Source organism: Eulemur rufifrons, chromosome 8, assembly GCF_041146395.1.
Source record: "Eulemur rufifrons isolate Redbay chromosome 8, OSU_ERuf_1, whole genome shotgun sequence".
Classification (NCBI taxonomy): domain Eukaryota; kingdom Metazoa; phylum Chordata; class Mammalia; order Primates; family Lemuridae; genus Eulemur; species Eulemur rufifrons.
In genome coordinates, this window is record NC_090990.1 from 13,450,971 (window position 1) to 13,467,261 (window position 16,291).

The window sequence follows — 16,291 nt, forward strand, 5'->3', positions numbered from 1 at the left end:
TTAAGATCATTTTTCTAATATTAAGGAAACTAGGGAAATGCTGTTTTAATATAGATGATAATCTGCCCACTCCATGGCTAATGGAGCTGCAAAATTTACTGGGGAAAGCCAGGTGCAGTGGCTCATGCCTACAATCCCAACTGCTCAGAAGGCTGAGAAAGGATGATCACTTGAGGCCAGGAGGTTAAGACCAGTCTGGACAACATAGAGAGATCCTGTCTCTTAAAAAATTTTTTAATTAAAAAATAAAATAAAATAATAACCTGGAGAAGAAAGAATATCTATCGAAGGGAGTAGACATCAATAATACCTGAGGTACAACTACACCTCAACATACTGCATTTTTTACAAAAATGAACAAAAATGGTATATATCTAATGAAATAAATAAAGCCCAAATGCTATATAATATTGTATATTTGAATCCACAAATTATTTTCCTTCTAGTAAACTCATCTACATTGTTTCTATACATACTGCAGTAGGAGTATTAAGAGCAATAAAGAGAGCTGCCAGACTTAAGAATTTTAATGACATTTTCTCAGTCAAAAAGTGATTTGCATAATTTCTAAGTAAACAGCAGCACAGAATTCAGTGAGACACCTTTAAAAAAGATTTTGTAAATTAGAAGACACAATTGCATTCCAATATGGAACTGAAAGAGAAATACTATTAATTTTAGCATGTATACTCTGACTGTAAGTCAGAATCTCATCTTACAGTTTTTCTATTCAAAAAAATTCTAGATAAGAACAGCCAATGTTACACTTCAAGATAATTTTATTTGGATTTAAGTTTTTATAACAAGGACCAATACGAAGGCACTAGAATTGCATAAACTGTGACTTAAAGCTAAGTTCAAGTGGGTACATAAAAAACACTTCCACAGCACTAGCAATAGTCTATGTCAAAAACTGAGTGAAGCCAGGCACAAGTGGCTCACACAAGTAATCACAATACTTGGGGAGGTTGAGGTGGAGGATCACTTGAGGTCAGAAGTTTGAGATCAGCCTGGGAACACAGCAAGACCCAGTCTCTACAAAATAAATTTCAAAATTAGCCGGGTATGGTGGCATGCACCTGTAGTCCTAGCTACTCCAGAGGCTGAGACAGGAGAATCACTTGAGCCCAGGAGTTCAAGGCTGCAGTGAGTTATAAACACATCACTGCACTTCAGCCTAGAGCAACAAAGTAAGACTCTGTCTCAAAAAAACCTCAAACAAACAAACAAACAAAAAAACTCCAAAAATATGTGATAGGTATTTATCATTTAACTTCAAAACTAACATATATGTAATATATTGCTTTCAAAATATTTCATAGTAATACAGCTTAATAAAAGTGAGTTAAATAAACATGTATATTTGAGACATTTAATGAAGTTGTAAAATACAGTACACCCCCATGCACGGTTATGCTTTCCACGGTTTCAGCTCCCTGCAGTCAACCGCGGTCCGCCGTGGTCCAAAAATATTACATAAAAAATTCCAGAAATAAATAATTCATAAATTTTAAATGGCAAGCCATTCTGAGTAGCATGACTAAATCTTGCACCCAGAGCATGAATCATCCCTTTGTCTAGTGTACCCACATTGTATATGCTACTCGCCCATTAGTCACTTAGTAGCCCTGTTGGTTATCAGATCAAAAAGCATAGTAAATACAGGGTTCAGCACTATCCATGGTTTCAGGTATCCACTGTCGGTCCTAAAATGTATTCTCCAAGGATAAGGGGAAACTAGTATGTATCATTTTGAAATGGCAGTTACACAAGGCAATACTTACCAAGGTAACAGAAAGTATTTCTGTTCTCTAAAAGTAAAGCCAGATAATATTTGGTTGCTTTGCCTATTTACCTCACAAGCTCACAAGCAAAGAAAAACTTTCTTGGGCCCTTTTTTTTTTGCAATAGGGTCCTGCTCTATTGCCTGGTCTAGAGTACAACGGCACCCTCATAGCTCATTGCAACCTCAAACTACTGGGCTTAAGTGATCCTCCGGCCTCAGCCTTCCAAGTAGCTGGGACTACAGACACACGTTACCACGCCCAGCTAATTGTCTTAATTTTATGCACAGACAAGGTCTTGCTATGTTGTTCAAGCTGGTCTAGAACTCCTGGCCTCAAATAATCCTCCTACGTCAGCCTCCCAAGGAGCTAGGATTATAGATAGGCATGAGCCACCGTGCCCAGCCTCTTGGGCTATATTAATACAAATCGGTTCTGCTGTAAAGGTTCTTAACTGAGCTACTAAATCCCAATGTTAGCAAATTGGATAATGGATAGATTACCATCTTAAACCAGTTAAAATTATTTAATGTCTTTGCTTTGCTGGCAGTGGAAGAGATCAATGCTTACTGAATCTTAAAGCTTAATTTTTCCAGTATCTAATGATTTTATCCCTTATAATTCACTTTCTAAGGAATAAACTAAGTGCAGTAGAAATTTGTTGAATAAAATAAGTAATTTTCATTACTTCTCAGTTCAGCATCAGCTCACATGCCAACATATAAGCTTGGTGGTTTTTTCTTGAAATTAAAAACACTTAAATTTTCAAGGTATTTCCATTTGAACTGATCCTTAAAACCTCTCCCTGGCATAGGTCTTACCATAATTTGCAGATAAGGAACCACAGGTTCACTGAGTTATATTCAGTTATCCCATGTATATTCTCCAAGTGCCTGCAAGTCACTATCTAGGTCTTGAGGATATAGCAGTGAAAAAAACCCCAAAATCCCCACCCTCTGTGGATACTACATTCTAGTGGGAAAGAGAGACACTAACAAAATCTCTAAGATGTAAAGTAAATGCTTGGAGAAAAAGAAATCATTGGAGGAAGATAAGGTATATTTATGCTATCAGTAAAACTCTAGGTAATAACGAGTTGGTAGCAGATATCAGAACTCTGACACATGGGCTCTTTCTAGCAGAATTACCAGATCCTTCAGAATCTGTCATTAACTAAATATTACATATTTCTATAATACTTTATCCATGTAAACCACTCTCTAAAAAGTAACTTTCAAAGCTGGACATGGTTGTGTGTACTCAGGAAGCTGAGGTGGGAGGACTGCTTGAGCCCAGGAGTTCGAGGCCAGCCTGGGCAATACAGGGAGATCTCATTTCTTTAAAAAAAAAAAAAAAAGTAGCTTTAAAGACAGAGCCATAGCAACATTTTATTTAAAAATCCTTTCTACCGCTAAATCTCATTGTGTAAACTGACCCACCAAACAACAAAATTAAATAATCACAATAAACTAACAAAAATTGCTTTTTTTCCTACTTACCATAAGCATTGGGGAAGTCCCCAGGTCCTGGTCCAGGATAAAAAGGACCTGGCCCCGGTGGCTGAACTGGATACTGTTGTGGGGGCCCAACATAAGGAGGGCCACTATGACGGTACTAGAAAAGAGAAAGTATAGACATTTATAAATATTATAAAGGTAGCTTACTACCAAAAATAAAGTTCTCTGGGTAAGAGAATCATTTAAATAAGGAAAAGCCACTGTATTAAACACGTTTAAAATGCTGCTTGCTATCGAGATGCAATGAAGATAAAGAAAAAGGTTCATCTTAGGTAAAGCCATACAGCAAATCAGTGCACAGGCAGACATCAGCTCACTGTAAAATGATATCAGGCCAGTAGTTTTCAATTAAATGGTATCACAGGAACAGGATAATTACTGAATCCGGTTTATAGAAGTTGGTTGTGGGGAAGGAATGGGGGAAACCTAGGAAAGGAAAACAACTTCTCTGTCATCTTAGAAAATTTTAAATAAAGAGATGTAGAAATATCTCCATACATTATGGAAAATGACAAAATGGCTAGACTTAAAACCAACAAAACAGTTCACACATCACCAAGGACCCACTCTCCCCTCAGCTCCTTCTGATGAGAATCTGGGTTAATTCCCACTCTATTGCTAAGCCACCCAGGCCAAGGGTTACTTACCTGTGGTATACAGTACTGAGGACCCTGGGGTACTGGGTACGGCATGGGCAGATGGTTAACCATCATGATGTGCTGATTGGCCTGATACACTGCAGTGGGTGTCTGTGCACCAGGACGAATGGAAGGACTGCTGTTTGGGATGGTAGCTCTAGGAGGCTGTATCTGAGGCCTCTGGAAAAACTGGGAAGGGGAGAAAGAAATTTTTTTTTTTTTTTTTTACAAAGGGGAATATATAAATTGTACTATCTTGAGCTTCTCCTTTTTTCCCCACTAACAAAAGCCTGATCAACTTGAATTATAAATACAATATTCATGAAAAGAGAATAAATTACCTAGGGCTGGCTTCCCAAAAACTACATCATACTAGGTCAAGTTCTGATCAATGTCATCACACATTTGAAAATAGTAGGGAAATCTCAACTAAGTCTCACCTATTTTAAAATCCTGTACCATAAATATTTAATAATAATTTTAAAATGTATAATGAAATAGAACAAAAGGGATAGCTAGTGTCTCTCTAAAAGTTTTTCTGTTGTATAAAAGTATCGGCTCTTTCATAAAAAGTAGGTGGCTCATTACCAACTCATTAAAAATTAAAAATAGTCCCCTAAAAAAACTACCACAAGTAATTTATTAAATACTTAGAAGAACAAGAAATCTCTCTGAACATAAAATTTTTCATCCAAGGCATCAAGGTCAAGTTAAACGAAAACCATCTGTAGGGTTGTCACACGCTGAACTAAGCCTTATTTTTCAAAAAGTTGGCACAATTCTATACTAAACTGAACCCAATTTTGCTTTCTAGAACAGTTTGCAATAAAAGTAGAGAATTGAGACAGGCCTAAGAATGGTCTAGAATGAGCAGGGATCAAATCTCCCAAATAGCAACCCCTTTCTGTAGTTATTTATGTTCTCACTGCAGGCTTAAAAAAAAAAAAAAAAGCTTTGAAACAATATACCAATAGTAAGTTTCCAGTGTGAATGTACCAATTCATCAGCAATCAATCTCCTTGTAATAGTAATAAGGAAACAGAGTAATAAAGAGGCCATGCAGAACCAGTAGTTTGTTACCTGGATGGGTCTGAATCCTCCCTTCAATTATGAAGCAAGAAAGCAGCAGGAAACAGAAAGAAAGCCAATGGAAAAGCTTACAGATCAGTTGGAAGGGGTAGATATAGCATGCAGCTCAACAAAAATATCTTTCTACTGAGTAGTAATAGGAGAAGAAAGACAACTAGAAAATCAGAATGACAATTCTCCACTTGAGAATTCAAGCACACATAGAATCAAAGAATTACATTTAATTGAAAATAAATAAATCCCGTGGCAAAAAAAAAAATCTTCTAACAGTAGCCACAAGTTATAGCAGTGTGAAATGAGATGTCTGCTTGGTGGCAAAAGTACAGTTGGGACTACAGATTCCTATTCTTGCCACTCATGAACACCCCATTATATGATTTGGCATTATTTGACATCTCTACGATCTACTCTCCATCTTGAATGGAGATAAGACTTACTAATAACAGTGTCATTTGTTATTCTAAAGTTTGCAAAAGTCCTGAAAGATAACTAATCTTTTCAATACATATCAGACTCTTCATGACAGAAACTTGCTCTTTTCAGCTAATCAGGTGTGTAAGAGGCCACTTACAGCTCTAAAACAGAGAATCTTAAAATATGGTCTAGCTCCAAAATATCCTGAATTGTCTCACAATTCCAGACATGAGTGTTGCCACCAGTCCAAATAAAGGCAAGCTTTGACCTTTGGGCCCATTCAGGTCTTATCCTATCCTACTCTTAAGCATCAAGCTACCCACACAGATGGTGTAAGTAACCTCTCATCTTCTGCTCAAGTGGGAAAATTGGGATCTGTGCCCAAGGCTCATCTCCATTCAGCCTTTATACCCCAGGGCAAAGAAAGCCCTAAAGAGATTAAGTCACAGAAAATCAACAGACAGAAAGGTATAGCAGGAGAATGGAGTGAATGGGGGAATCCAATGCGGGAGTCCACAAAGAGTAGTTGATAGACAAGAAAAGAAAGCACTAGATGCAAAGTTAATAACATAGGAACCTGAGCTGGGACTACAACTACAGCAACAGTCTTGTAGTAGTTATCTCCACTATACCAGTTTTGGTGACACAACAATTTCTGTTAGCTGCAAACAGAACACGGAAGCAGTATACCTCCCATTACTGGACTCACTCTGCTTAATTACGTAATAGCCAGAATCTATTACACATCAATGTATGTGAATTGTAAACACATTTCAGGGATAAAAAAACATTTTTATAACCTGGTTAATATATAAGGAGTCACAAAAATGTTACACGCCTAAAGGACAGGCGAGTCATTCATCTGCTCAACTTATTGAGCATTAACTAGATGTCAGATGCAGTGGATACAAAGATTAATACTGTAATATCCTTCTCCATCAACTCTAGAGGGCAGCCAAGACAAGGAGAGTATCAAATGGACACAGGTGATAATCTACTATGGCTATATTACTATCAAATTGTGTCAAAGCACTCAAATATTGCCTGAAGAGACATGGTGTCATATGGTGGTGAAGGGAGAAGAGAGAAAACTAACCCAGTAACTTATGGAAAGTAAGAAAAATAGATACAGGCAAAGTTTTCCCACAATTTTAAATAGTCTATATGTGAGGACTTTTCCTACCACTATTTTCCAACTGTTCTAGTGGGATTTTTAAGCAGCCTGTCCAGAGTAACTGAGGTTACCTCTCATTCAAGGAGGTTTCTGAATAGTATAAAACTTTTCTTCAGTGATTTTTGAAACAGAAACAGTGTTTCTAATGATACTCCTAATATTAACATACAGCTGAGCCAGTAAAACACAAAATTTGTGGTTACCCTGACATACAGTAATTTTCATATACTAAGATTTCAGCTTTGAAGCTAGGGAGAAATGTATTTACACAGGCACATTAAATAACAACAGTAAAGCTTCATACAACACTTACTAGCTACCAGGCATCCACCCTAAACAGTTTACATATATATTAACTCATCCTCACAACCAACCTCTAAGGCAAGTGCTATTATTAACATGCCATCAGACATATGTGAAAACTGAGGAAAAAGGAAATTAAATTACTTGCTGAAGGTCCCCCATCTGTAATTTAAACACAGGTTCTAGGCATGTACTTTTTTTTTTTTTGAGACAGAGTCTTCCTCTTTTGCCCTGGCTAGAGTGCCGTGGCATCAGCCTAGCTCACAGCAACCTCCAACTCCTGGGCTCAAGCAATCCTTCTGCCTCAGCCTCCCGAGTAGATAGGACTACAGGCATGTGCCACCATGCCCAGCTAATATTTTCTATATATTTTTAGTTGTCCAGATAATTTCTTTCTATTTTTTAGTAGAGATGGGGTCTCACTCTTGCTCAGGCTGGTCTCGAACTCCTGACCTTGAGCAATCCTCCTGCCTCGGCCTCCCAGAGTGCTAGGATTACAGGCGTGAGCCACCACGCCCGGCCCTAGGCATGTACTTTTAACTGTTACATATACTACCTCATATGAAATGGAATATCACCATATTTTCAAACAAGTATGGTCAGTCAAAAGAAATATTTTCTTTAGAAAGGCTGAAGGGAATGTGGTGGAATCTTTAACTGACTATACTAATGGGTAGCACATCCCTCAACCATAACTGATTCCTGGTAAGAAAAATTCACCAGTTACTTCGCGAAACTCATGTTTATCATTTAAGAACATAAGTTTGTTCCACTCACATGACTCTAAATCTTTATCTCCCTTAAAGTAATTAAATCTTGTTCATATGCTTTTACATCCTTGACATACCATTTTACAGACATATTTTTACTCAACTTCACTTCATTAATAATTTTACAAGGACAAACAAGCTATCTGGAAATTGTTTTATCCTCTTAAAAGTACAGCATCACACACACAAACACACACACACATACCAGCAGAGACTCTAATATCTGTAGGTTTAGAAAAGCTGTAATGGCTAGAAATGCAAAGAATTAAAAACAGATGAATTCTCTTTTGTAGTCCTTCCTAACCACTCAATTGAAAATTGCATAATAAGATTTAATGGTACTGCAAGAAATTCAGATTCTCAGATGGGCAGGTATGGCAGTAAACCACACAATATTAAAGGGAATGCATGACTGAGCTTTCCCAGACTGCTCGAAATCCTTCTGAATGAATTCCTTTTCTTCTCAGCTGAGTGGTGAAGAATCATTAACAAACTCCTGGACTGAAGGACAGTACAAGCCATTTCATCTATCCAACAGCCTAAAGTTTAAATGCCTTTTACAATATGGCCTTGGAGATATGAAAGTTAGCAACTCAAGGCACAAATCCTTTTCATAGTTAAATAGAGTTCTGATACTGCAAAAGTCTTCTTTCTCCTGGTCCCAAACTTTTCTCTCTATATCACCAACCATTTGCCCAATGTCTATCCCTAAAATTACAATGAAGTCAAATTGTTCTCCATAAGTGATAGACCTCTAAGTTATCTGAAGATTGCCATCACTGCCAACTTTCAGACCACTGTCAATCTGATCCCATTGCTCAGTCTCACTAAACAGAGAATCAAACACATATAACCAGGTGAGGTCTGCCCAGAATATACTTGGCATGCACTCAAAAAATATTTGTCGCTGAATGAAACGGCAAGATACCTCTCTCATTCTTGCCAACTATGATTCCATAATGAAATTAAGAATCACAGGAGCTCTTTCCTCAGCCATATTTTTACTGCTACTTGGTACTGAGTTATACTCATTTAAAACTTTCCAATCTTCTTCACACCTAGCCTGGCTAAATAAGCCACATTATTCACTTCTGTGCCTTAACTCTTACAGTTGTGCTCTGAAGCTCAGATAGGGGATTTTGTACTTTGTTCTTTTGCAAATTTATCTGGCTAAATTCAATCCATCATTTTGGATCGCACAGATTTTTTTTAGATTTTTACCATATCATGCAATGTCAAACTACATGACTATCAGAAAATTCGACAGAGATGTCATGTATACAAATCACAGATCAAAATGCTGAAAAGGGGTAAACAGAAAAGAGAGAACCATGCACAAGGTAAGAATCATCTAAACTTCATTTCAATTTGTTTTATGTCTTTTGTCTTTCAATAGTTTACTGGTATGCCATGAGAATGGCGAGGGAACGTGACATCTCTCATTTAAGGTAGTATTTTGGGCAGATCCAAAGAGGTAGGATACATTTAAAACAGAGGCTGAACTTAGGGTACTCATGATTGCTTACTTTCCCAGGAATACTTAAGAAGCTCGAAGAAAAGCCTCTTGGAAAATCCTCCTACTAAAGATGTAGTAATTTGTACCATTACCCAAAGCCCCCTGATCAAAAACACTGGTAATAAATGGTACTTAAAGGTGCTGGTAATTATATCATTTTTCATGACTTTGCTCACTGAAAGCATCGAAACACAGACATCTCTAACAAACTACATAATCAGAAATTCTCTGAAAACGACCTGTTCATTTTCAGCAAGTAGAAAAATCCCATTCAATCATATCTGCTTTTCCCATGTGGGGGAAAAAACTCTGAGCACAGGCATAACTCATTTTATTGCACTTTGCTTCTTTATTGTGCTTCACAGATACTGTTTTTTACAAATTGAAGGTTTGTGGAAACCCTGCATCAAGAAAGTCTCTGAGCACCATTTTTACAACAGCTTGTGTTCACAAAAGATTTATCATAGTACATAAACTTAGTTGACAGAGCAGTGGCAGGGTTAGAGACAACTGACTCCAACTTTTAAAAAGTTCTAACATGAGTAAAATGCTATCAAAAAGTACCGCGTGCTAACAAGAAACCTTTTGTGAAAGGAAGAGTCAATTGATGTGGCAAACTTCGCTGTCTTATTTTAAGAAATTGCCATAGCCACCCCAGCCTCCAGCAACCACCTCCCTGATCAGTTAGCAGCCAACAACATCAAGGCAAGACCCTCTACCAGCAAAACGATTACAATTCACTCAAGGCTCAGACGATTGTTAGCATTTTTTAGAAATAAAGTATTTTTTATTTAAAGTACATACCTTTTTTAAGACATAACGCTATTGTACACTTAACAGACTACAGTATAGAGGAAATACAAATTTTATATGTACTGGGAAACCAAAATATTTGTGGCTCGCATTATTGAGATATTTACTTTATTGCAATAGCCTGGAGCTGAACCTGCAGTATCTCCAAGGTATGCCTGTACTTATTAATTTGTAAAGTAATAAAAAACATATCAAAAACATGCTTCTGAAATCCCTAGCTTTATGCAATATATTTAAGCATATTAGAAAGATAAACAGCAAAATTTGCATTAGGAATTTCTTTTTTTTTTGGGTGAATATCTTTTAAAAGTCTCAAGTACTCTTGAATGGTACTACTATGATTCTCTGAACAGTTACAAAGGGCCAAGATGTAAGGAATCCATATAATGGGATACCATTCAGGCACTCTGACAGTCTGCTAATTCACAAAAAAATTATAATGAAGGTTATTCCAGTCTAATTTTTTCTGTATTTTCCTGCATGTGTCAATATTATATAGTTTAGGTTTCACTAAGAATCAGGAGATATAAGCCCTAGAGCTGAGTTGTCCTATACAGTAGTCACTATCCATATTTTAGTATTTACATTAAAAATTCTGTTCTTCAGCTGTATTGGCCATATTTCAAGTGCTCAAAAGCCACATTTGACTAGCAGAGCTACAGAATTAAACAGTGCAGGTACAGAACATTTCCATCATCACAGGAAGTTCTACGACACAGTGCTACCCTAGAAGGTTATGTCAGGAAAAACAGGTATTCTTCTGTTGGTTCATAAAGGAGAGTCTGGGAAACAATCATCCTTGTAGACTACACTTCATTCATAGCTAGAAAATACTTGGGAAAAGGGGAAAGCCAGGCTATCTTACTGCTAAAGGAAACTGACACTTATCAAGGTCTTTACTACGTGCCAGACACTATGATAGGCCGGTACTTTATCCTCATAACACTTGTGGGAAATAGGTGTTGTCATTATAACACCTCAATATTATATTATGAGCATATTTTACCCATTGTACTGAACTAAGAAAGCTAAGGCCCAAGGATAATTTCTAGTGAAGCTGAAACTGAATTCTAATTTTGTTGGCTCCCAACATGTATTTTCTTCATTATCTATGCTGCCACTTCTCAACTACTTGTGAACAAGATATCAGATAAAATTGCCCGTCACTGACTTGCATAAACCTCCAAAAAATGTATGAGTTCTGGTCATAAGGCTCTACAGATGCTTGATCTGGGTTTTCCGTTCATGTCCACTCAACTCTGATTTGTCAGGTCAGCCCCAAGGGGCAAGCCCCAAGCCTTAATTTATTATAATTTCCAAATCTAAGAAACTGCCCAAAGCAATATAAATATATTTCAATCAGTAATGTAACAGAGCAGCACAACTTTCAGTAGAGAAAACTTTAGGGGTCTTAATGAAAAAAATAAAATCAACATAAAACAGCTGTTCTTTTTATTTACTTACTTATTTATTTTTTGCAAAAAGAACCAAACTACAACAGGAAAACATGCACAGTTTCAATGCTTGCCACCTTGATGATACATACTCTTCCTCCTCTTACTACTTACTGCTACCGCTACCATCACTATCACCCTCCATATTAGTTTTATGAAGCTCATTATTTGTTTACAGTAAATGCAATTGCTTTGAATACAGCACATTATTAAGCATTTGTGAAAACTATGTGAACCAAAATCATATATCAACAAATTACAAAATGTCTTTAGCTTATGAATACTTTTAAATATCAATTCCCTCGTATTTCTCATAATGAAAAGACTACTCAGTCATAGCATATAACCAGCACTTGATCTCTACTGTGAAACCAAAAAGTAAAATAAGGGCAGGAACAGAAGTAATTTAGTAAAAACTAAACAAATTTAAATGACCAAATACATGAAATAAACACTATAAGCCAGAATCTAAATCATACCAAGTAGCTTGTTTTAATTCTGAGTGTACTTTCTGTTCTCTGAGTTTCTAGTTACCTTGGGATGTTCAAACATCAATGCAAAAATAGTTGACATACTTCTAAAGCCAAGAGTGTTTTACATATAAAATGACTTAGCATTTCTTGTTTTACGTTTGAAGAAAACTGTAATTCTTTTTTTTTTTTTTTTTTGAGACAAGAGTCTCGCTCTTTTGCCATGGCGAGTGCCTTAGCATCAGCCTACCTCACAGCAACCTCAAACTCCTGGGCTCAAGCAATCCTACTGCCTCAGCCTCCTGAATAGCCTGGACTACAGGCATGCACCACCATGCCCGGCTAATTTTTCCTATATAGTTTTAGTTGTTCGGCTAATTTCTTTCTATTTTTAGTAGAGATGGGATCTCGCTCTTACTCAGGCTGGTCTCCAACTCCCGAGCTCAAACGATCCACCCACATCGGCCTCCCAAAGTGCTAAGATTACAGGCGTGAGGCACCGCGCCCGGCTGAAAACTGTTAATTCTAAGAGCTCTTCAGATTATAAAATACAAAAAGAACAGAACATCCTTATTAATCTAAGGAATCCCTGTAAAAGACAAAAACTAATAGTAAGGAAGATGTGGCAGACATAGTCTTAATTGGAGCATAGTATTCCTGATTTGCAGGGACTGAAAAAACTGCTTGCTCACCAAACAAAGTTAAAGATCTTCTAAATAAAAGTAGTTCCAAGAAACATAACCTCTATAGCAGTTTCTTGGTTCTATTAAGAACAAAGAAAACGTCTGCCATTTAAAATCTTGCTATTTTTGCTTCACTTTAATTCAGATAGCCTCATTTTACAAAGAAAAAATATATAGGTTCTAGATTACTAAACTGAATGGTGATGTTTTCCTTTCACGAGCAATTACTTTCAAATAGCCTACCTGAGTAACAGATATTCTCTGCAATGTTTACAGAACATACTTTGTATATTTTACTTAGCATCCACAAAAAGTTATATACTTGATATTGAACTTTAGAAACAACAATCATAGCAAATACCATCCAACATAAAATTATTTTTTAAAAAATAAGATCAAAGCATGAAAGGATGTAAGTGATCAGAATGATGAGAAATCTGTACACTAGTCTCAAAGCTAATTTTAACCCTTGATTTATTAATAATTCTCTCTGGCCAACATATGCAATCATAGATGAAAAAAACCATTTGTCCCTTCAATTCAACTTTACATCTTAAGCACAACAAACCAAAAATATCCCAGGATGTAGATGTTTGCCCTTTAAAAGTATACTCTCCGTATATCACTCAATGTTTGTTATTCACTGTATGGCTTTCATTATACAACTCTCTATGTCCGGTTTTATAATATGAGCATCTCTTTCTCCATAGATTAGATCTGAAGAGAAGATACTCTGAAATATAGATTGAGTCAGTGATTCCCAAATGGGAAATAGTATCACCTCCATGGAGGGTATCTGGAAATGTACACGAGTTGTTTTAGTCTCTGTCACTGGGGAAATTCTACTGGCATTTACAGCCCAAGGGTTACTAAATGAACTGCCATTTACAAGGCAGTTTTTCATAGCCAGTTATCCCACCCAAAATGCTAATTAATTAGTACCTATTCCATAATGAAACAAACCAAATTGGCCCCACATGGATGTAGAACAGCAACCCCTTCCTAATAATTTACCGTATACCACACACAATGCCAGTTCAGTTACCTCCTGAAACTGCAGAGCCACGTCAACCCCATGTCTCTCTCTTCCTCTATTTCTCCAAGATAACTATTGTTGCTACCTCAGCCAAGGATATAAACACCTTTATGTACTTAATTCTCTGTGGTATGATGAAAAGAATTTAACCGGTGTTTAAAAATGAAGGATACCAGAGAAAAAGGTGTCAGTGACCTTAATTTTTTGTATTCAAAATCATTGCCCTGGATTTATGCTGCATCTCAAGAATTCATTTTCAAGAACTATTGTCAGAAAGCAATTATTTTTCTTACTAATGAATAAATAACTATAATACATATCTATGCTATTTTTTAAATAATTAAAACAAGCCATAATTTCACTAGCATCATCCTACAGCTAAAAGAAAGACCACTCTGCTAATACTGTATAGAAGCAAATTACATGGGGACTGAAATCATTGTCTTTTCTCACAAAGATTTCTTGAAGTTTTCCTTGCTTATTGGAATTATGGAAAGACAAAATGTATCATGCCTTTAAGGCTCATAAAAAAGTTTTTCTTAGAAAACAGAATTTCCTAAAGCTGACTATAAATACTTACATACAATATGCTAATTTGAGTACCATTGCTATTGAACAGAAGTGGTGCTCAGGCTACATTATTAACAACTTAACATTTATGACTAACAGTCATTAAGAGACTGGCTACTTGTAATAAGAAGTGGGGCCTATGGCTGGGCGCAGTGGCTCACGCCTGTAATCCTAACACTCTGGGAGGCTGAGGCGGAAGGATCGTTTGAGCTCAGGAGTTCGAGACCAGCCTGAGTAAGAGCGAGACCCCGTCTCTACTAAAAATAGAAAGAAATTAGCCAGACAACTAAAACTATATAGAAAAAATTAGCCAGGCATGGTGGCTCATGCCTGTAGTCCCAGCTACTCGGGAGGCTGAGGCAGGAGGATTGCTTGAGCCCAGGAGTTTGAGGTTGCTGTGAGCAAGGCTGCCACAGCACTCTAGCCCGGGCAACACAGTGAGACTCTTGTCTCATAAATAAATAAATACATAAATAAATAAATAAGAAGTGGGGCCTGGGCTAATAGTAATCCGGCTTTGTTTCAAATTTCACCCATCATTCCAACAGTCTACACTGCAGACAATTTGTCAAAATAATTGTGACCAAAGATAATGTTAATTCCTTCTACTAATAGTCTGCCTTAAACTGTCGGAAATTATTTATGAAAGAAACAAAGTTTAAAAAACAAAAGCATGTGAACAAAGAAATTAAAGGAAGCCTTACATCACGGAGCTCAGAAAACATTTTTCCCCCTAATTCCTTCTCTGCACTTACTTCACGAATAAATAGTTTCTTTTCACTCTGCTTCTTTTCAATTATTTATTTATTTATTTTGTCAGAGTCTGGCTCTGTTGCCTGGGCTGGAGTGCAGTGGCACATCATGGCTCACTTTAACCTCAAATTCCCTGGCCCAAGTGATACTCCTGCCTCAGCCTCTCAAGTAGCTAGGCCTACAGGTGCATGCCACCACGCCCGGCTAATTTTTTTAAAAAATTTTGTAGAAGCAGGGTCTTGATATGTTTCCCAAGCTGGTCTCAAATTCCCGGCCTCAAGCAATCCTCCTGCCTCAGCCTCCCAAAGTGCTGGGATTATATGCATGATCCACTGTGCCCAGCCTTGCTCTGTTTCTCGAGATTCCTCCAGGTTTCTCTCTTAGGAATATTTGGCTTGACCCTGGATTAAAATTTAAGCCTTGCCTCTATGGCCCTTAACTAAACTTTTTTTTTCTTTTAATTATAATCACTCTTTAAGGGACTACTATCTTTATTATCAGTAGTAGTAATCATATATCCTGGATTCTTACTGAGCACCACTCTACTAATCATTTTATCTGTATTATCTCATTTACTCTTCATCAATTTTGATAGTATTACTGTCCCATCTCATTTCACAGATGACAAAACTGAGACTAAGAGCAGTAAATAACTTATCCAAGTTAATAACAAAGAATCAAGCCTAGGTCTAGCTGATGCCAAAGTGTAAGTTCTTAAAGCACTTTACAATACTATCTCTCAACACTAAAAACTACCCCTGAGTTTTATTTCTTTATGAAATCCAAAGAATAGCCATGTAACTCATATAACCAGCTGTTAGTTACCTTGCAAAGTACTTTTAGCAACTCAGAATTTGCTCTGGCTTTATATCCTCCAAATTAGAAGGACCACATTTTGAGAATCAGAGTCTTGCACATTAAATCACTCAAGATAAAAATGGAAGCCTTCAACTAAACAACACCCATTTACTAAGAAATAAGAATTCTAATTATAATACCACAGGTAAATACTGTGTTGCTTAACAGTAACATTAAAAACAGCTACCATTTATTGACTACTTAGTTTGTGTCAGATACTTTACATACATTATCACTAGTTAAGCGGGTATTTCCCCCCCATTTTACATATGAAGAAACTGAGGCTCAGAAAAAGAATTGCTTAACGCAGCTGCTTACACGGTAGAGCTGGTGATACGAATACATATCTGTCAGACATTAAAGCTAGGCTCTTTCTATTATAGCAGGAGAAAATGTTTCATAACACTTCATAAAAAACTATTAGGGGGTGGGGAAGCCCTGCAAGTCTT

General features: G+C 36.8%; 1 protein-coding gene across 16 annotated transcripts in view; it reads right to left on the reverse strand.

The window, feature by feature from the left end:
• Positions 1-16,291, reverse strand: part of EIF4G3 (eukaryotic translation initiation factor 4 gamma 3) — a 315,623-nt gene that overhangs the window by 151,813 nt on the left and 147,519 nt on the right. For 13 of the 16 annotated variants that reach the window (XM_069479450.1, XM_069479456.1, XM_069479454.1 and 10 more), the window contains 2 exons: positions 3,949-4,128; positions 3,284-3,398 (listed from right to left, as the gene is read on the reverse strand). In XM_069479450.1, the coding sequence (XP_069335551.1) occupies positions 3,284-3,398; positions 3,949-4,128 (295 nt within the window). Of the gene's footprint in view, positions 1-3,283; positions 3,399-3,948; positions 4,129-5,019; positions 5,041-16,291 lie in introns of all 16 variants that reach the window. The other 3 variants (XM_069479452.1, XM_069479451.1, XM_069479444.1) reach the window with 1 other exon arrangement.